We start from the raw sequence: 21,788 nt of genomic DNA on the forward strand, positions 1-21,788 counted from the left end.
ATGTAATTTTCAGTTAGGCCACTTCAAAATTTGTTGCAAAAAAAGTTCAAGTGCAAACAAATGTTTGTTTTTTTATGGACATCATTTTCAAATCTGCACCAAATATCATTCCAGTGAATTTTGGGAGTCGATGTGGCTGCAGTGCTACACCATAGATTGTGTATGAAGCTTCTGCTGGATGCATATAAATATACCACACACACACAGAGATTCCAAAGTTCTGTAATTTTCAAAATAAAGATCACACATTGTTTATAGACATTCTACACAAAGTACAAAAAATAATTGCTAAATCAGAAGCATCCACAGGGCCAATAATGCCCCTTCCCCATTGCCCTCCTCCTGCTCCCCCTGGCAATTGAAAAGGGGATTCTTAATTATACACATACAGTTAAACAAGTGTGCTTGGAAAATTCAATTGTAATATACACAAAAGAAGGGGATTTAATGCCTGTTGTAAATATACACCGTTTAACTATTACATTTGTATATTTAAACAAGAAAGAATTAAGTGGACAATATGTTACAGCAACTTACAAGTGAGACAAAATGCAAAACAAAACAGAGTCTGTACAGTAAAGAATAACTAACAAGTTTTCATTGGGGTCTTCAGTTCAGATTCTACATGCAGTTGGCGGATTTTCAACGAGTTCTGCATTAAATTTAGAGCAAATTTGACATTTATCCAAATTCTTTGTGAAAGTAAAATGTTTTTTTTTTTATCAAACTCCAACTTAAAAAAAAAAAAAAAAGGGGGGAGGAAGATGTGGTTTTGTTTTGCCTGGCTGAAATTACAATTTACAATTTACAACATCACGACCAATATATCTGTAGAAGAATTTCTGAAAATGCACAGTTTGGCCTAATTTTTTTTTTTTTTCATCTTTTCTTTTCTCTTACCAAAAAGGAAGGGGGTTATGTCGATTTTCAAACTCACATTTACATTACTGAGGTTTTACAAATGTACAATTTTACAGTCAAAAGGGTTTGTGTCCACTAACTGCAGGATACATCTGTATTTAAACATCAAAAAAATTAAAAGAAAAATACTACAAAGTTTTATATATATGCAAATATCTATATCAAGTATACACTACATATTTATACAAAGCAAAAAAAAAAAAAAAAGGGGGGGTATAGGGGGTTAGAATCAAGGTGGACATGCTAAAGTCTCTTGAAATCAAAATACAGTCGTAAAAATGGCAGTTCATCTGCCTCAATCCCAATATCTGCACGATAAAACAGAATTTACATGGAAAAAATTATTTATACATGGGTAAAGATGGAAAACTCCAGGTTAACCAAAGCATGGATTTTAAAATAAAGGCAAAGGGGGAAAATGTGTTTTGGCTTAAAAAGTTTCAGTATCCTTTTGGACTTCATAGAGCGCAAATTTATTCACACGGGCTCTGACGCACATAATGGAGGAGCGTGCGTTCAGAAAGGGAGGGGGGACATGTACAAGATATGTACAAGTGATTCTATACAGAAATACAGCAGGGAGGGTTAAGTTGATCTTTAAAATAATAATAATTAATGTGTCAAGTATAATAAAATTAAAGACATTTACAATGGTTTGTTGAAAAGCTAGCGCTACACCCCAAGTCTCCCACGTGGTGGGCAGAAATAGGGAGATACAGTTGCTTCAGGAAGATCTCTAGATGATGCCATTGGAGGGACCACACATCGGGCCCAGATCCATACCATTCTTCATGTAGTACTTCTCCAGCTTAGCAAGAATGTGCTTGCCATATGTATATTTACGAAGGGTGGCAATGTGTGGTCGAATCTAAAAGAAAAAAAATGCGTTAGGCTTTGCTTACATTAGCATGGGTCATGCATCTATACTCTAAATTCCTCCTGAAAGCTCTTAGTCAAGATGTAAGGATGTCAGCAAATATGAATACATCCCAGCCACGGAGAGGCAGTGTTTTGGATTGGCTAACCATTAAAATGCCAAGTGTAAAAACAAGGGCTCTTCGTACACATATTTGAGATCGGTCAAAAGTTACTCGTTTCAGCTGAAAGTATCCCTATAGGATTTCTACTCACCTTGTGCATGACAATTTTACGCTGCGCTGGCTCTGCCACATCAATCATTTTCTGCACCACGTAGTTGGCATACTGATCCTTCATCATTGTGTATAAGGCACTGTGAGGCCCATCATTCATTGAACAAACTTCATCAATAAGCATTGCCCGCTCTGTGCGAGAAGCATGTGTCACACACTTCTCCACCACATTACTGTGACCAAAAGAAAAAAATAAATAAATGATTTAGTGAACCAGTATTTTAGGAACAAAAACAAAACTAAACTGGTGTACCCACGCACGCACGCACGCACAAATTGTTAAAGAACATCTAGCTGTCTGTTATGTACAAACAGTACCTTTGCCCCACCTGGGCCCTGACCCCAGTTTTCTCTACATTAGGAAGAGAATCACTTCCCTTCCCATCCAGCGTACTGGGAATGTTATGTTAAAATGTGTTTTATGTCCTTAAAAGGTTATTCCCATCTAAAACATTGATGGCATAGCCACGGCGTTGCTGTTTCAGTAATTGCCATAGGAATTGATTGAGAGTGTGCAGCCCCCTATCCATTGGATTCTCCGCCTGGATGCGGTGGCCGCCTCACCAGGCGGGACAGGAGTTGGGTGGAACCCCGTGCTGGAGATAGGTGTGGGTCCCAGCCCCCATCCAGCGTATATGCCATAAATGTGGATGGGAATACCCCTTTAACATACTCCGTAATACAACTAAATATGAGCAAGTTTCATACATTTGGCAAGGCTCTTTACCCTAATCCAAGGACCTATAAAAACAGGTGGTACTATTACAAGATGTTCTTTCATACATCTTTTTAGGTAGAAATAAGGATTATTTCAAGGCACAGGGAAGAAAGGTAACCTAACTTAGTTACCCAGTTATTACTCTGTAGTAAGTGGTGTTATTGACTAAATGGGCCACACTAAGGCCTGTGCCAGTAGTGATTAAACAAAGGATGATTCACTTTTAATAGTCTGCTCTTAAAATCAATGCGTGACAAATGGGCTTACTATGAATTACTAGGATCCAAAGAAGTTTAAAGAGGCTCTGTCACCACATTATAAGTGGCCTATATTGTACATGATGTGATCGGCGCTGTAATGTAGATAAGTGTTTTTTATTTAGAAAAACTATCTATTTTCACCAAGTTATGACCTATTTTAGATTTATGCTAATGGCTTTCTTAATGCCCAACTGGACGTGTTTTTACTTTTGACCAAGTGGGCGTTGTGGAGAGAAGTGTATGACGCTGACCTATCAGTGTCATATACTTCTCTCCATTCATGTACTCAGCACATGTGCTGTCACTTACTTACACATTAACGTTACTGAAGTGTCTTGAGAGTAAATAGACATTGCCTCCAGCCAGGACGCGATGTCTATTAAACACTACCGACACTTCGCTAACGTTTGTGTGGGACTTGCTCGAGATCACGCTTGCTGTCATTTACAGCGTGATCTTGCGAGATTACGCTTGCTGTCATTAAGTCCCACACAAACGTTACCGAAGTGTCGGGAGTGTTTAATAGACATCGTGTCCTGGTTGGAGGCAATGTCTATTTACTCTCAAGACACTTCAGTAACGTTAATGTGTAAGTAAGTGACAGCACATGTGCCGAGTACATGAATGGAGAGAAGTGTATGACGCTGATTGGTCACTGATTGGTCAGCGTCATACACTTCTCTCCACAACGCCCACTTGGTCAAAAGTAAAACACGCCCAGTTGGGCTTTAAGAAAGTCATTAGCATAAATCTAAAATGGGTCATAACTTGGTGAAAATAGATTGTTTTTCTAAATAAAAAAACACTGCGCTTACCTACATTACAGCGCCAATCTCATTATGTAGGAGATAGGGCACTTAGAATGTGGTGACAGAGCCTCTTTAAGAAAGACAACAGTTAACTGTGTGAACAAGGACTTAGGCCTCTTTCAGACAAGCGTATTTGTAAACATCCGTAATACGGATCCGTAATGCAGACGTATTTCAGAGGATATTGAAATCAGTATTTCGTCTGTATTTCATCAGTACTACAGATCTGTATTACTGACGGACTGTCTTCTCGGGAGAAAATTAAATTATATAAGACTTCGTTCACATCTGTGTCAGGGCTCCGTTCGAGCTTTCCGACAGGGGAACCCATGAACGGAACCCTGACAAACAGAAACCATCGGTTTCCGTTTGCATCACCATTGATTTTAATGATGACGGATCCGATGCAAATGGTTTCAGTTTGTCTCCGTTGTGCAAGGGTTCCGTCGTTTTGACTGAAGCAATACCATAATAGACTGCGCTATTCATTCCGTCAGAACGACAGAACCCTTGCACAACAGAAACAAACTGAAACCACTTGCACCAGATCAGTCACCACTGAAATCAATGGTGATGCGGTTTCCGTTTGTTTCAGTCAGGGTTCCGTTCATGGGTTCCCATGACGGAAAGCTCAGACTGAACCCCTTAACGGAGCCCTGATGCAGATGTGAACAAAACCTTAAAAAGCCCCTTTGAAAAACGGATGCAATACGGATTACATGCGGACCAAATACAGATGTATCCATATTTTAATCATTCTCCATAGACTTCAATGGGTGTTTTCCATCTTCAATACGGATAAAAGTAGTGCATTCTGCGTTTATAATATGCACATATTTTATACGCCCATGTGAATAGCCTCAATGAAAAACATTAGCTCCGTATTCCAGTCCGCAAAACACAATGAAATACGGATACAAAATACGTTCGTCTGAAAGAGGCCTTAGAGGGGTTTCCGGAGATGTAAATCAAGCATGCAATGCAACAGTAACAAAAACCTCACTCATCTCAAAGTGCCTGAAGTACGCAAGTTTAGCGCTCTTAAATTCCTACTGGGACTCCCTTAACCTTACAACATACCTAGCTGATATTGGCTGGAAGAATGGGGCACAATAAAATTATCGTGAACCGGAATCAAAGGAAATGCCCCTCTTTGTAAACATGAGATAAAAAATGGAAGCAAAGCTGCTTACCGTGGCGGTTACATCCCATGTTTCCTATTAGTGGCTCCTATTGATACTAAGTGCACAGGGGTATTGCCTCCTCCTCTCCACCCACACCTGATGATGCACTATCACATTTCTGGAGATTTATTTGCACCAAGGCACAATCTGCTCTCACTATAGCTTACAGCAGTTGCACTAAAGGTAAAACAGGTACTTTTACAACAGGATGCAGCAGGACGACTCTCCTCTTGCATTCTGCTGCCTTTGACTTGTATTGTACTAGAAACAGGATCAGTCTGGATCCTGATCTTAAAGGGAAGGTGTCACGAAAAAAAAAGTTTATGTTTTTGCTTTTAGTATGTTATTAAAATAAATTTTATTTATGTGTGTTTGTATTTTTCTTTTTTCTGTCTTTTACTTCTCTATTACTTCTCGATTAACGACACATACAGAGATGGAATACGGCACCTACATCCCCATAGTGAATGCGAACGGGAGCCGTTCCATTCACTATAGCGTCCATGCGCCGCTCCCACACAGTCCAAAAGGAAGGTCTTCGGCCAAGCGACATCCGGCGCCATTTTCATGTGGACCGGAAGCCGTGGCCGGACAGTTAGAGGACTACTTCCGGTCGCGGCTTCCGTCCATATGTTCAGAAGCAAGGACTAGGAGCGGAGGGAGCGGTGGCGGCAGGAGCAGGTAAGTTATGTTTGTGTATGTTCGTGTTTTACTGTGTGATTACCACTGTATCTAAGCCTACTACACTGTGCAGTCGCTCAGAAAATGGCGGCACACAGTGTAGGAGGTTTGAACATTCAACCCCCTCCTTTCTCCTGGCACTAGCCAGAATAAGGGAGGGGGGATTGTTTGAGCACACTAGAGCGAGTGTGTCTTCTCCAATTTTGCAGCATAAAGCAATGAGGTTGCTTTACCACATGCCAATGCTGCAATTTTGGCAATTGCTCTCTCTAGTGACCAGCACATGGAAATGTTATAAATTTGAATATAATTTATAATATTTCCTGACTTGTGAAAAAATAAAAAATAAATTATAACAATGTGTAATCATGTATATACTAACAAAAACAAAAAATATTTTCTAGCGACACATTCCCTTGAAAACAGGACAGAAAAAGGAAGCCTGCACTTGTGTCCTGTTTTAACAATAACAAAAAACAAAACCGTACCTTTCAACAGGATGCAAAAATGTGGTTTAAACAGAGCCTAAACAATACACTTGGTACAGGACATAAAATGAAGGCAAAAAAGTTTTGGTTTTTTTTCCATTTGAGATCTTAAAGTGGATTTAAAATTACTTCGAAACATCACATTACTCTGTTCTAAGGGAAGACACACCTAGCAAACTTGTGCTGACTCAGAACCAGGACATTGCCCCGAATCTCTGCAACAATCTTACTCTTGTCTTCAGGTCGGCCATGTTCTAAAACATGCTGAATGACATAGTTCCCATATTGATCCTGTAACCAAAATTAAAAACGGGCAAAATTAGAAACAAAAGAAAAAGAAGCATTCAGTACCTAGATGAAAAGCACTTCTATGAGTTACAAAGAAGTCTACAGATATTAACAAATTCTCTGTTCACATGTGCATTGGAGGTTCCGTTTGGAGCCACCATTACAGATTTTCCATCAAATTTGACAAAACAGCGGTGCATTAAAAGGACACCACCATGAAACCCATTTTAAATCAAGGGGATCCATTGGGCGTCGTTGTGTCCGTTATGCGACGGATCCAGCACTCCGTCAATTTCTTTGTTCTGTTCCTATGATAGAGCAAAACAACGGAATTGACAAATGTAGATGTGAACAGAGCCTAAAAGGACTAACATAAATCGAAGAAATGTATCGTAGCAACTAATCCAAATTCATTTTTAAATTTATTGAATTAGAATTAAAAGATTTTATAAAACAGATAAATGGGCAAAAAGAAAGTTTAATGCACATGTCCAAAGCAACATACAGGTAATCGACCCTATTAAGGTGCAGTCTCAGGAGGGATAGCAGCTGTTAATGTCTATTTTCGGCAGCCATTAAACTTGCCACAATTTTTTAGTCACCCCATGTTTTTTTTATTATATATTTTATTACTCGAAAGTTGTATGTACGCTTGTAAGAGCTTGGAATCATAAAAAATGTATTTATTTTTCCCCACAGAAATGCACTTTATCAAGGTACCAATAAATGTATTTAAAAATAAAAAGTAAAAAGGGATTGTCTCATCAAGAAAACATGTTAGTCTATATGCCCTATTAGAGAATATAGACATCATAAAAGGGGGGTCTGCCCTGTCAGCCAGGGCAGAGAGTACTTGCTGGATGGCCATCCATTTGAATGGCCGGCATGTGACACTACATTTTTCCTGCAGCGGCCACTGCAGGGGAAATGTATGGCTGACGGACCGCCATGGTTTTATGAAGCAGGACCCAGGGTGATCACCTGACTGCTGGGCTGGGTTTAACCCCTTAATGACCAGGCCTGAAAAGGTCTTAATGACCAGCTACATTTTTCAGTTTTTACCTCTGCATTTCAGCAGCCATAACTTTTTTATTTTTTCATTGACGTGGCCGTATGAGGCCTTGTTTTATGCAGGAGAAATTGTATTTTTTTCAGTTTGGAGGTAGAAAAAAAATATCTTTACGGCGTGAATATAGGAAAAAGCGATTCTCTGCATCTTTTTTTTTTATCCCGTTCACGATTCATGCTAAATAACCCGTTATATTAATTCTTCAGGTTAATACGGTTGTTTAGATACCTAATATGTGTAGTTTTTTTGTTTTTATTTAGTGTAGGGGCAATATAATATATTTTATGGAAAATAATGACTTTTTTTCAATTTATTTTTTTATTCCATTAAGGGATAACTTTATTTATAACTTATTTTTTACTTGTAATGTATTAGCATACTCCTGTATCCTAGTACATCATACTGTGTCACTATGACACAGGCTGCTGCAAACTTTGTAGGTCCCCTGGGCTGACTGCAGAGGGCTGACACGATCAAAGTGGGGAGTTCCAATGACGCAATCAAAGAGGGGAGTTCCCTTTGATCTTGCCGCGGTCACGGACCGTGGTGATCAAAGTGTTAAACAGCTGTGGTCCAAATGTTTTCCGACCCCCAGCTGTGTTCAGGAGGCTTCTCTAAGATCAGGAGCGGTTAGTTACAGGAGCGCTCATCAGCCTCTTCTACAGCGCCGCCAAAAGACGTCACTGTAGACTAAGCACATGCACTGCCTGTCAAAAAAAACGGTGTAAGGGGTTAATATAAAAAAGGGGTTGACATAACGAGCCAAACAATGTCTTTAAGACATTCCTGATGTATCAAACATACTATTAAAATTACCAATTTCCCATGACTGCAAGGCCCCCATTTTAAAGAGGCTCTGTCACCACATTATAAGTGCCCTGTCTCCTACATAAGGAGATCGGCGCTGTAATGTAGGTGACAGTAATGCTTTTTATTTAAAAAAAACGATCTTTTTTCACAACGTTAGGAGCGATTTTAGTTTATGCTAATGAGCTTTCTAAATGCCCAAGTGGCCGTATTTTTACTTTCGACCAAGTGGGCGTTGTACAGAGGAGTGCATGACGCTGACCAATCGGCATCATGCACTCCTCTCCATTCATTTACACTGCACTAGCGATATAGATATATCGCTATGTGCAGCCTCATACACAAACCCTAACATTCCTACAGTGTCCTGATAATGAATACACATGAAATCCAGCCTGGACGTCATGTGTACTCAGAATCCTGACACTTCTGACTCTTTTTTTTGTGAGATTCTGGCAAGTGAAACCAAATCTCACGAGATTACGGAGCTAAACGAGATTTGGTTTCACTTGCCGGAATCTCACAGAAAAGATTCAGAAGTGTCAGGATTCTGAGTACACATGACGTCCAGGCTGGATGGTCATGTGTATTCATTATCAGGACACTGTAGTAATGTTAGGGTTTGTGTATGTAGCTGCACATAGTGATATAACTATATCGCTAGTGCAGTGTAAATGAATGGAGAGGAGTGCATGATGCCGATTGGTCAGCGTCATGCACTCCTCTGTACAACGCCCACTTGGTTGAAAGTAAAAATACGCCCACTTGGGCATTAAGAAAGCTCATTAGCATAAACCAAAATCGCTCCTAACTTTGTGAAAATAGATTGTTTTTTTTAAATAAAAAGCATTACTGTCACCTACATTACAGCGCCGATCTCCTTATATAGGAGACAGGGCACTTATAATGTGGTGACAGAGCCTCTTTAAGCTATGAAATTTCGTCATAGTTCAAAAATAGCCAAAATAAAACAGCTTTCTAAAGAAATATCAGTCTATGGTGCTTTCATAAATTAAAGACTAATCCAGAATCAAAATCACTGAATTTTCATAAAAAAGGTGTCCAGGTGGACAAACTGGATCTAAACAGGATACAACGCTTATAGGAAAAGTACATTAGAGTCTGCAGTTTGAAAAACAGATGCCTTACAGGTCCTCAGAAGGTGGCTCCCTAACTAGAACAAGGCAAAATCTGGTGTCATCTTCAAAACTAAAAAGAGAACTTTAGGATGCAACGAAAAAGGCATATTTGAAGTTGGTAAATAAAAAAAATAAAATTAAAATGGGCGAGAGAATATAACAAAACAAACAACCCAACAGCGCCTAGCATTGAAGGATAAAGTTTGGGTGCACGTCTTGATGGACCTTTGACTCCTTCTTGCCACTGATAACCAATAGAAGTTGGGACAGCACTCCAATTTAGAAAAATACAAAAATGGTGGTGTTTATTCACCCATGCAGCGACGTTTCAGCCCTCACACTGGGGCTTTTTGAGCTTTAAAGGCTATGTACACCTAAAGCGATTTTTTTATTTATAAAAATGTGTGTCAGTGTTTGGTGCAACTTTGTAATTACATTTTATTAAAAATGAGATTTACTTTTTAAACTACAGCTGCTTTGTATACTCAGCAGTTGTATCATGCGCTGAATCCTGTATCCATCAGGTCAGCGGGTCTCTGACACACATGATCGAGCGGTTACCGATCACATCTAAGTTCATAACTTAGATGTGATCGATAACAGGTGGATCCTGCATGTCAGCCACATGCAGGACCCGTTGACCCTGAATTAGTCAGTCCCGCTGACCTGACTTATTTAGGTCTTAGCGCACGATACAGCTGCTCTGTATACAAGATACAAAGCAGCTGTATCTCAAAAGTAAAAATTGTTTTTAATAAAAACTAATTAGAAAGTTGCACCAAACACAGGAAAAAAATAAAAATGACAGCTAGAATTCCAAATATTTACAAAGCTGTGCAGAAAATGGGATCTCATTGATGAATGTGAAATTGATAAATAGAACAGTTGTATGAAATAAAAACAATATCGTTGTCAATATAATGACTACAATTTCTGGCCAATATAAGGATTCCTCGATAAAGTATCAGGTGTTTCAAAAACAAAGACATTTCTTATTGATTCCAAACTTTTGCATGTGAACAGTCCATGTGATTGTTGTTCAAGGGACTGCAGCTTTCGTGCTACAGATTGTGTGTGTAGCCTTATTATATATTCTATGGCACCACCTACATTTACTAAACACCACATTATCATAAAACAACCAATATACTTGCTAATATTTATCTCATACCTGTACTAACTGCTCAGTGTGCTGGTGCAACTCCTCCAGAATGGGCAGTGTCTGCTCAGGAAGGCAATGTTCCAAAATCCTCTGAATAACTCTGCAGCCATACGGATGTGTGGAGAGTGCAAACACCTGCAAAATGAATGCTCTATAAGCTAAAAAGTATTCTCTTAATAAAAATAAAACCCAATTCAGATTGATAGAAATGGTGCAACAGATTTGGCAAACGATCCCCGATTAAAAAGAAACCATCCATTATATGTGTGCAACAGTTTGCTGTAGCAATAATCTTTATCGTTTTAACATCTACCTGACTCTTGAAGGCATCAATGATGAACTGCAGAGACTGTGGCTGAACACACTCTATACACTTCTGTACAACATGATTTCCATTTTGGTCCTTAACACACTTCAAAACGTGACCATCCAGCTCCCGAACCATTTCGTTCTAGAGAACCAAAAGTAAAGCGATACAAATTACATAAAAAGCCAAAGCAGGCCACAATAAAAACGGAAGGAAAGGCAAATTCACACAGTCAGCAGATTGTTTTACGACAGCCAACTACTTCGTAGGCACAATACAGGCTGCCATGAGACTCATAGGGATCTACTAGGCATCATTTCCAATATAGTGGCCAAGAACCACCCACATGTTCACCAATTTACTTACAATGACTTGCTGGTCGGGTGGGATAAACTCTAAAGCCTTCTGTATGACCCGACACCCATACATCTGTAAAGCCAGTGATAGTACATGTCCACGGATACGTTCTGCTAGCGCCAACTTCTGTTCTAGGCTCCCAAACTGCAAAGATCATGGTAGTTATTAAAGGTCTACTTCTCTTTGAAAACTGAATTGCATGTACTTAATGAACACCCTTGATCTATTTAGTTAGAAATAGAAATTAAGTACAGCAGTGGAACACGGACTACTTATTTTACACTTCCATTCTATGCAATATTGACTTGTACAGGCCTAAGTAAACAGATACCAAGTACCAACCTCAAAAAACTTCTGTATGACATAGTTCCCAAACACATCCACCATCAATTGATAGGCCGCTTGCAGGATCTCATTGAACACCAACTGCCTCTCTGCTGGAGTTGCACGTTCAAGCTTTAGCTGTATGAACCTGTTCGAAAAAAAAACAAAAGTTTAGCAGGAACTACTTCATATAATTGTTCGAAGCCTTAACTTCTGCAAATAATATTGTTAAAGTCACAAAAGCAAACATTTAATTTACCGCTCGGCATTAGAATACACCAAGTGTCAACAGGTCACTACATCTATAGGTAATATTTATGTATAGTATCATATGAAGTACAGTCTTAATAGACTGTGAAAGTAGGCAACACTATTTCAAGGAACACATTTATCATAAATCAAAGAAAACATTGGATGCCAAACTAAAGACGCAAAAATGCTAAGTTACCTAGATCCATGCTGGTCCTGGGAAAACTCCATAATATGACCAGCTATTTCTCTTAGCTGTAGGTTAGGATAGCGGTTATTCCGGAAGTCCTCTAGCAACCTGCTTCTTCCTGATGGCATTACATCAGACATACCATAGCGGAGTCGCGAAGATGGAAAGAGTGTGCTGCTTGGGCTAAACAAGCTCGATGCACTACTTGCACTGCGGTACTTTGCCTCTGCTCCCGGTGCAGCAGATATGTAACGGCCACTACCATTTGTCAGGCCTCCTATAAAAACAAATATTGCATTGTAAACATCTTCAGGAATACTGTGGAATTATAGTGACCAGTCTTCAGCTAAATGGTTCAAAACAGGTCAAAATTTGCTATGTTGATCAAAAACCAAGACAGAATGGTGGAGTTTGTTAACATGTTCTATCACCAAATAATATAACTACTGTAGAAAATAACTGAAAAATTCCTTAGTAAAAAAGGATGGCAAGTGCCATAAAGCCTGTGGAGCTGAGCAGTAACTTTCATACATCCAGCTACAGAAGGTAATAACTATTTGTTTAAGGTGAACTCCACGCAAATACTGGAACCATTGCCTTTTTGCCTGTCGAACACAGCTATCGAAGAAGAAACAACTAATAGATACTCATAGACAGGACTTCATGGCTATGGTCCAGTACTTTCTATCCATGGCAGCTGCTTCCCTGTGCACTTCTGAGGGGAGAGATGAAGGATATAACCTCAGGGGGAAAAAAATAAGGTCATACCCACTTTGGTGGCAAGGATCACATCCAGTGGAGAAAGGATTTAGTATAGTACCAATATTTTATTCAAAATGTACAGAGAAAGCGTGTGTCCAGGTGTACGTTCAGATCAGGAAGGTATCTGAGCCAATAGAGGTTACTTCTCTGGGACAGAACAGCAGAACATAAGATAAAGCTTTCTCCTGGGAGAAAAGGGTTCTGCAAGAGCAAATGAAACACGGGACCTTCTGACTGGTCACCTTTAATATTTTTTTGTTGTTCAATATTTTCATGGAGAGCATCCCTGATTTTAGATTTAAAAGATAACAGCCCCAACTGATAGAGTCCGAAGAAAAAGAGATGGCCCCCAAAAATGGTATATAAAAAGGAACGGACAGCTTTCAGACAACCCCCTTTAAAAAAGGATGCAACATGTTAAGTACAACATGAATACAATAAAAGTAGTCATGAGGCATTATAGTAGCAGCAGTAGTAGTAGCAGTAATTACAGAAAGTTGAAATAGCTTTTTGCAGAATTACCTGTCCTTAGAAGGCCTTGTTCACATCTGCATTGGAGACTCCGTTAGGGGCCTCTGTCGCTGATCTGGCCGAGATTTACCGGAGAAAATAGCACAGCATGCTGCGCTATTGTCTCCAGTAAAACCACAGACACCCCGACGGAACCTATTCAAATCAATGGGTTCCATCGGCTGCCGGTGGTGTCTGTCGTGCTTTTGTTATTCCCTTGCTCTGCTCTAACGGAGTAGAACAACGGAACACATCAACGCAAGTATGAACATAGCCTTATAGACAAAGAGCATTTATGAAACATTACATTTAACAAGGACCTCTTACCAAGATTGAGGCTGGAAGACGACCCATGGGATGATAAAGATGGTGGCGGTGTCTGGGAATGGCTGGGCCCCTGGCTGGCAAGGGGCATGCCTACAGGACCAGGAGAGGAGGAAAACCCAAGACCATTGTAGAAACTATGGCCAATTGGGTTCAAGCTGCTGGAAGTCCTTTTGTATAGATCCGTGCTGCCAGTAAGAGAATCACGGCGCGATCCACTGCCAGTGTTTGAATTGGGAACTGTTGCAAGGTGAGAAAAGATATTAAAAATCACATGTATTTAAGTTCTTCTGAAGTAATGATGACAGTATTAAGCACAAAACAAGCTACTATCCTTAACCTCTTCCCGACCGCCCATTGTCTTTTGACAGCTGGTTGTACAGCTCCGGAATCTACAGTGATGCCTTTCAGTGTCGCTGTAGAAAAGGATTAGGAGTGCTACAGTGAGTTGTTATTAACCGTTCCAGTACCCTAGCTGTTAAACCCTGATTGCCACGTTCCGTGACCATGGCATGATCAAAGGGGACTCCCCTCTTCGAATGGGTCGCCACCAACTCGGTGACGTGATTAGAGTATGGGGGAACCTTGTGCAGTAAGCCCTGTGGACCTAGAAAGGACCAGGGCTGTCTGTTCTGTAAGCCTGCTGTTAGGGCAACACATAAGGTACCCTACCAGCAGCCTGTGTCAAAATGACACAGTTTAATGTATTAGCATAGTATGCTAATACATTATTATTTTTTTTAGCAAAAAGTAATTATTTAGTATATAATATAGTTTATTGCCCATACATTACATAAAAACAAAGAACATACATATATTAGGTATTTACACAACCGTAATAACCTGAAGAATTAACGTAACAGGTTATTTAGAGTAAAACGTGAACGGTATAAAAACAAACGCAGAATATTGCATTTTCTATATTCACTTTACAAAAATAAATTAAACTTTAATTGGTTTGTACCCCCAAACTGCGCTGGGGGAAAAAAAACATACTATTTCTTCTGCACAAGACAAGGCCTCATAAAGCCACGTTAATGTTAGAAGAAAAAAAGCAAAGGCAAGTAGAAAAAAAATGTAGCTGGTCGTTAAGCCATTTCAGGCCTGTCTAAGGTAAGATGCTCATGTAAGCTTACCTGCTGTTCCAAAACCACCAAGGGCCGAACTAAGCGTTGCACCTAATGATCCACTACTACCAAACCCCAACGAACTGTTTGCAGGTTGACCAGAACTTTGCGAAAACAAGGAGCTGCTTTGGGAGTTACTGGTCAGAGAGTTATTGCCATAAAAAGAGCTTGATGCCAGATTCTGGTTGCCCTGCGGCTGTGGCTGTCCCTGAGGTTGCTGGGAATTTAACTGGCGAAAGGGTCCATTAGTAGTGCCACCTTGTCCATTGGCAGTGGCAGCTGCTGCTGCTGCAACAGCTAGAGAGGCCAAAGAAAAAAAAAAAGACAAACATTAACTGAATATAGTGGTATTCTACATAAAATAAATAAAAGATCACTTCTTTACATGCATTACATCCAAACGGAATTTTTTATCTGAATGCCATGTTCACAGTTTTTGCAATGTCTGACAACATAACTTAATAAAAAAGGACACACATTCTGACCTGTAAAACACTTTAGCTTTGCATACATGCAAGATCTGAGGACGAATTACCTGCTTGAGCTGCTGACGGACTGATGATAACCGGAGCAGGAGCTACCAACCTAACAGGACCCCCAAGCCCATTTCTGGCCCCAGTATTTACAACAAGTGCCCCTGTTTGGTCATAGTATGCAGCAGGAGCCAGTACTGGGTATCCTACAATAAAAAAAACAAAAAAAAAAACTGTTAAATCCATATTAAAATAAAATAATGTATTCTCATATCAAAATAAATAAATAAATAAATACTGACACATTAACCTTCTAGAACCAATACCAAACTGAAGTTTTAATCAGTCACAAGTATGATGTCATTTCATATGGCTATGCACAAATTTTTATCTATATACAAATATATAGCTTCACCACATAGAAAATACAGGCTAACTTTCCTATTTTACTTTAAACTTTCTAAATAATCGTTCTAAAATGTTAACTTCCAACACGTATCGAAGTGTTTTTTTTTCTTATTATGTTTTCCAGGTAAGAGCAGAGAAGTCTGGTATATAAACCAATTTTTAAATAATTTCTAACCCACCTGGCATGCCAGCAGCGAGCCCTTGCCCAAACGCAAGTGCAGAGTTCACTGCAGCTGCTGCCACTAGCTGATCGTTTTGCTGTCCCTGTTGATTCTGATTAGGGGTAAGAGGCCGCTGGTTCCCACCTGCACGAAGAACCTTGAAGTGGGGAGAACATGCAGGTCAATAGACTGTCATTGTTACTAATGGACAGAAAATTGTGGAACAGAAAGTGAGGGCAGCATAAAATAGTGACAGCATTCTGTCACTTACTCCGTAATTCGCTGCAGTTTAGGAGAATTTACATGATATACTTGCGGTGCGCGTCCGGCGCTGCAGGCTTGAGTCCAATGATATGCAAACTGCCCCCGACCTCCAGCCGCTGATTGACACATTTCTCCCTATGTACAGTAATTGGGAGAAACGTGTCAATAAGCGGCTGGAGGGCAGGGGCAATAGGCATATCATGCATATAATTGGACTCAGCGTTAGACGCACACCGCAAGTATATCAAGCAAATTCTCCCAAACTACTTAACATTAATAAGTGACAGCACACTGAAATCAGCATGTCTGTCACTACTTTATGCTGCCCTCACACAGGGCAGCATAAATATCTGACAGAGTCTCTTTAAATAATATTTACAGCTGACAAACTAAGTGAAGGTTAATTTTATATTATAAGAGCCTGACTAATCTCTCAATTGACAGAATACAGGTACTAAAAATGGTAATTGTATTCAGACAATGCAGGGAGAAGTCCACATGGGTCAGTATTGTGCACACTGTACACCCCCCCCCCCCCCCCAAAATCACTAAAACCATGCATCTAGATGGGAATACAATCTGATATAGGTCATCTGACTGAGCATGCATCACATCTGCATTAAATAGGTCCTAAATATGTTCCAAGTGACAGAGTAAATTATATAGATACATTAGGCAATGGGACAAACGCATACAGAATACATACTTGCTGCTGGCCCTGTTGGTTCTGCGGATTGTTTTGTTGGGATGCAGAATTACTTGCTGCTGCAGCAGCTGCCGCCTGCTGCTGGAAGATGTTGGCAGGATATACCCCCCATGGAGTAACACCATAATACTGGTGAGGAACCACAGCAGGACCTGGAGAATAAAAACAAACTATTTTTGCCCAATTTTCAATACAATTTTGAACTCCATATTAAGGAAAAAAAAAAAAAGTATGACATAACTGGACTAATCATGAATTTAAACATTCAATACATGCATTTTAGCCTCTATAAATAATGAATGCACAACAGAGGGCAGTCTTACCAAGTGTTGCAGCTGCTGCCAATCCTGCCGCATAAGGATCAGTTCCAGGCGGAGCAGCACTGATGATGTAAGGATTTGGTACAAATGCAGTGGGAGCTAAACCTGCTGAAAACATACCTGTCAGTGAAAGCAAACTTCAGTACATTAGCAGTACAAAAGCAACGCGACTTGTAACCACGTAGTAGAATAACCAACAAAAACAAAGAAATCCATTCTAGAAGTGAAGGCTACTTTATAAAGACCAACACTCTTCTACAATAACAATTTTTATGAAAGTGGTTGAAAATGGAGTCTCGTCAGTAGTTAACTAAAATGACAGGTTACAGCTTGCTCTGTTGTAAGTACCACAGAAACGTTAACGAAGTGTCGGGATTGTGAATAGACATCCCGTCCTGGCTGGAAGGAACGTCTATTCACTGTCTAAACACTTCAGTAACGTTAATATGTCAGTATAAGACAGGACATACTGATCTAGCAGGATCTCTATGTGCTGACTAAATGAATGGGGAGAAGTGTATGACGCTGATTGGTCACCGATTGGTCAGCGTCATACACTCCTCTGTACAACGCCCACTTGGTCTAAAGTAAAAACACGCCCAGTTGGGCATTAAGAAAGTAATTAGCATAAAGCTAAAATCGCTCCTAACGTGGTAAAAATAGATAGTTTTTCTAAATAAAAAACCACTGCTGTCACCTACATTATAGCGCCCATCTCCTTATGTAGGAGATAGGGCACTTATAATGTGGTGACAGAGTCTCTTTAAATCAATACGTAAGTATATTACAAATTACATAATTTTTATATGCGCAGTGAAATAGAATAAATTAGTTAATTGGTTCCGGAAAACCCCTTTAACACAAAATCTGGAAAGTCGCATTAAAAAAGGAACTAATGAGCACTCCCAATTTTCAGCTTTTCAATCTACTGGCTAAATAGGTACAAAGATTTATTTATTTTAATGAAAGGGGCAGTCTCCTGACGGCTCTTTATTTTATAAGTGGCCAAATCAATATATACAAATTTACAGCACTTGTATATGTATTTATTGACAAATTACTCACGGAGCATTTAGTACCTCCACCCGTCTCGGTTGTGGCTCCTTTATACTTACTGATTATGGAGCGGGCATTAAGCCTGCCCCCACGTGACTGCCAGACAAAGGAGAGAAGTGGGCTGTCTAACCAAGTCTCCCTACACCACAATTCTCTTTCTTGGAGCACAGCACACACTTCTTAAACCATGCACTTTCTATACCTATAATAGAAAGAAGTGCATGCTATAATAAAATATGGGCTGTGCTCCAGTAAGAAAAATGTTCATGCAGCAGATATACACACCCATCAGCCATAACTTTAAAATAACCTGTCCAACATTGTTTAGGCCCCCTTGTGCCGCCAAAACAGCTCTACTATTTTGAGGCATGGATTCCTCAAAATCTCTGAAAGTGTCCTGTGGTTTCTGACACCAAGACATAGAAAATCCTTTAAATTGAATCCCACAGATACTTGATCAAATTGAGAACAGGGAAATTTGAAGGCCAAGTCAACACTGTCACTGCAGTGTGACAGGGCGTATTATCCTGCTGAAAGAGGGCACTGCCATTAGGGAATACTGTTGCCATGGAAGGGTGTACTTTAAAAGTAATCTTCACATGAATGCCAGGACCCAAGGATTCCCAGCAGAACATTGTTCAGAACATCACACTGCCTCAACCGGCTTGCCTTCTTCCCATAGTGCATCCTGGTGCCATCTCTTCCCCAGGTAAGTGAAACACACGCACCTGGCTATTCACATGTAAAATAAAAACGTCATTCATCAGACCAGGCCAACTTCTTCAATTACTCCATGGTCCAGTTTTGATGCCGATATGCCCATTATAGCCGCTGACAGGTCTGCAGCTACACAGCCCCAAATGCAGCAAGCTGTGATGCACTGTGTGTTCCTACACATTTCTACCATAGCCAGCATGAACTTTTTCAGCAATTTGAGCTAGAAGTTCCCTGCTCTACTATGCTCTGTACAACGCTGGCCGCTCACGGCTCAGCGCGAATGTATTCAAAGTCCGCCGCACTTCATCCATATACAGGCATTTCAGGCAGCTGACTGGTCCGTGGAGTCCTCAATGCTGGACCTTTTTATTTCTTGTTTAGCCTCAATGCCCACCCCAATAGTATATACGCGGATGATGGGGACTAAGCACAGGGATGATCGGGGTCCCTGTATAAAACCCCCATCATCCCTGTATAAAATTATATACAGGGATGATGAGTGTAATACACAGGGATGATTAAGGTAATGTACAGGGACCTCCATCATCCCTGTATATACCGGTCCACCATTACCTCTGTATATAACCCCCATCATCCCAGTATATACCAGTAAGCCATCATCCCTGTGTATAACCCCATCATCTGTGTATATACCATTGGCACGGGTACTGTTCGCTCGCCGTGGCACATGGGCATTGAGGCTAAACAAGAAGTAAATAAGGTGGGCATTGAGGACACTGTTGTCCAATAACATGCCTGAAATGCCAGAGGTGCAGCGGAATGTGAAAATATGTGCAGAGCTACAGACCGGAGGAGCAGATGGATCTTCTCCACTCGTCGTTGGAACGGGGTTAGGGGAGTATGTATTTTATTAGGCACTATTGGGGCATTATACTATGTTGAGGGCTTCTATAGGGACTGCGTGAGGGGCAGTGTCAGGGGGTATATTATATACAGTAGGCTCAGGGGATCTAAATAAGAAAAAATTAAAAAAATAAAAATAAAATTAAAAATAAATAAATAAATCGCATGGCATGCAAACAAGGGGGCATGGTATGCAGAAAGGTGTGGCCTAAAATTTATTAATTGTAATCGAGGTTACATGTTCAATTAATCGTTATTTTGATTTAGGTCACAATCGCCCAGCCCTAAGTTAGATCTTGTTAAAGTCGCTCAGATCTATACAATTAAATTGTTTTTTCTGCTTCTAACACGTCAACTTTAAGAACTGACTTTGCTCACTGCTGAATATATCTCACCCCTTGAAAGGCCCTGAAGTGCAGAACCACAGGCTCACATCTTATCATTATATTAGAGAAGACCAGGGCTTGTAAAGGCCATTTTACACACGCCAGTAGTCGGGTGAACGAGCGTTCGTATTAACACTTATTTCCGATCATTGGCCTGTGGAAACGTGGCAGTGATCACCTGATGAATAAACGTTTGTTTTCGGCTGATTGGATCATTTATGAAGCCATAAAAATGGTCGCTAGTCGGCAGCATATCTCACTGTGGGGATGTTCTACTCACAAGATGCTAATGTATGTGGACAAATGATCTTCGTAAAGATCATTTGTCCCCATACTGCCAATCATTGCTCATTTGAAAGGAGCAAACGAGTGCCGATCGTTAAGCTGTATTGTCGATTGCCGTTCCTTAAAGTTGTTTTTACATGGGTAAATATTTGCCTGTGTTTTGACCAACCAGGGAAGGTGTCATGAAATTATTATTTTTTTTATAATATTGCTTTTAGTATGATATTAAAATAAATTTTATTTGTGTTCTACTTATTTTTTTTCTTCTTACTTTTACTTCTCTATGGGGGCTGCCATTTTTTTTTTTCATCTCTGTATGTGTTGATTAACGACACATACAGAGATGGAATACGGCACATAAATCCCCATAGAGAATGCGAACGGGAGCCGTTCCATTCACTATGCTGTACGCCGTCTGTGTGGGAATGGCGCATGCGCCGCTCCCACACAGACCACAACGAGACTCGTTAGCAGAGCGAAATCCGGCACCATTTACATGTTGACCGGAAGCTGCTGCCGGGACAGTCAGATGACGGCTTCCGGCCATATGTTCAAGGAAGCGAAGACGCAAGTTAGAGGAGCGGAGGCGGCAGGAGCAGGTAAGTTATGTTTGTGTATGTGATGTGTGTATTATGTTCGTGTTATACTGTCTGATTAGCACTGTATCTAATCCTCCTACACTGTGCATTCGCTCAGAAAATGGTGACACAGTGTAGGAGGTTTGAAGATTCAACCCCCTCCTTCACCTGGCACTAGCCAGAATAAGGGAGGTGGGATTGTGTGAGGACACTAGAGCGAGTAGGTCTACCCCAAATTTGCAGCATAAAGCAATGAGGTTGCTTTACCACATTGACCATGCTGCAATTTTGGGAACTGCTCCCTCTAGTGACCAGAACATGGAAATGTTATAAATTAGAATCTAATTTATAATATTTCCTGACTAGTGAAACAAATTAAAACAATGTGTAATCCCTTAAATAATAATTGTTTAACTAAAAAAATAAAATAATTTCTAGCGACACATTCCCTTTAAGGAAGTAAAAGGAGTAGTTCTGCTCCTCCTGCTTGCAGCTCCTCCTGTCAGTGTATAATAAGCGGGAAGGAAGGGGGAAGAGCATACGCACTAAGGATGGGGCAGTTCAACAACTACTAACTAGAGTGCCTCACGGACATAATATTGGCAGACAATTTGTCACCCATGTATTTGTTTATGTATGGAGACTAATCTCTGGGGATGTCTGTGGTGAGACAAGACCTTTTAACAGTACATATTATGTTCAATGAAAAAGCCATTTTAGCCAAATATCTTGAATTTCGCCCC

The 21,788-nt window shown here is 40.2% G+C and overlaps 1 protein-coding gene across 10 annotated transcripts in view; it reads right to left on the bottom strand.

The window, feature by feature from the left end:
* Positions 1-206: 206 nt before the first annotated feature.
* PUM1 (pumilio RNA binding family member 1) overlaps positions 207-21,788 on the bottom strand; it is a 53,064-nt gene continuing 31,482 nt past the window's right edge. For 3 of the 10 annotated variants that reach the window (XM_075853371.1, XM_075853367.1, XM_075853368.1), the window contains 15 exons: positions 17,163-17,279; positions 16,840-16,991; positions 16,173-16,268; positions 15,888-16,026; positions 15,363-15,506; positions 14,837-15,124; positions 13,704-13,940; positions 12,114-12,381; positions 11,684-11,813; positions 11,351-11,485; positions 10,991-11,128; positions 10,687-10,812; positions 6,382-6,503; positions 2,053-2,245; positions 207-1,789 (listed from right to left, as the gene is read on the bottom strand). In XM_075853371.1, the coding sequence (XP_075709486.1) occupies positions 1,658-1,789; positions 2,053-2,245; positions 6,382-6,503; positions 10,687-10,812; positions 10,991-11,128; positions 11,351-11,485; positions 11,684-11,813; positions 12,114-12,381; positions 13,704-13,940; positions 14,837-15,124; positions 15,363-15,506; positions 15,888-16,026; positions 16,173-16,268; positions 16,840-16,991; positions 17,163-17,279 (2,417 nt within the window). In that variant the 3' untranslated portion in view covers positions 207-1,657. The remainder of the gene's footprint in view (positions 1,790-2,052; positions 2,246-6,381; positions 6,504-10,686; positions 10,813-10,990; positions 11,129-11,350; positions 11,486-11,683; positions 11,814-12,113; positions 12,382-13,703; positions 13,941-14,836; positions 15,125-15,362; positions 15,507-15,887; positions 16,027-16,172; positions 16,269-16,839; positions 16,992-17,162; positions 17,280-21,788) is intronic. The other 7 variants (XM_075853376.1, XM_075853374.1, XM_075853375.1 and 4 more) reach the window with 5 other exon arrangements.

The sequence above is a fragment of the Rhinoderma darwinii genome, chromosome 2 (genome assembly GCF_050947455.1).
Source record: "Rhinoderma darwinii isolate aRhiDar2 chromosome 2, aRhiDar2.hap1, whole genome shotgun sequence".
NCBI lineage: Eukaryota > Metazoa > Chordata > Amphibia > Anura > Rhinodermatidae > Rhinoderma > Rhinoderma darwinii.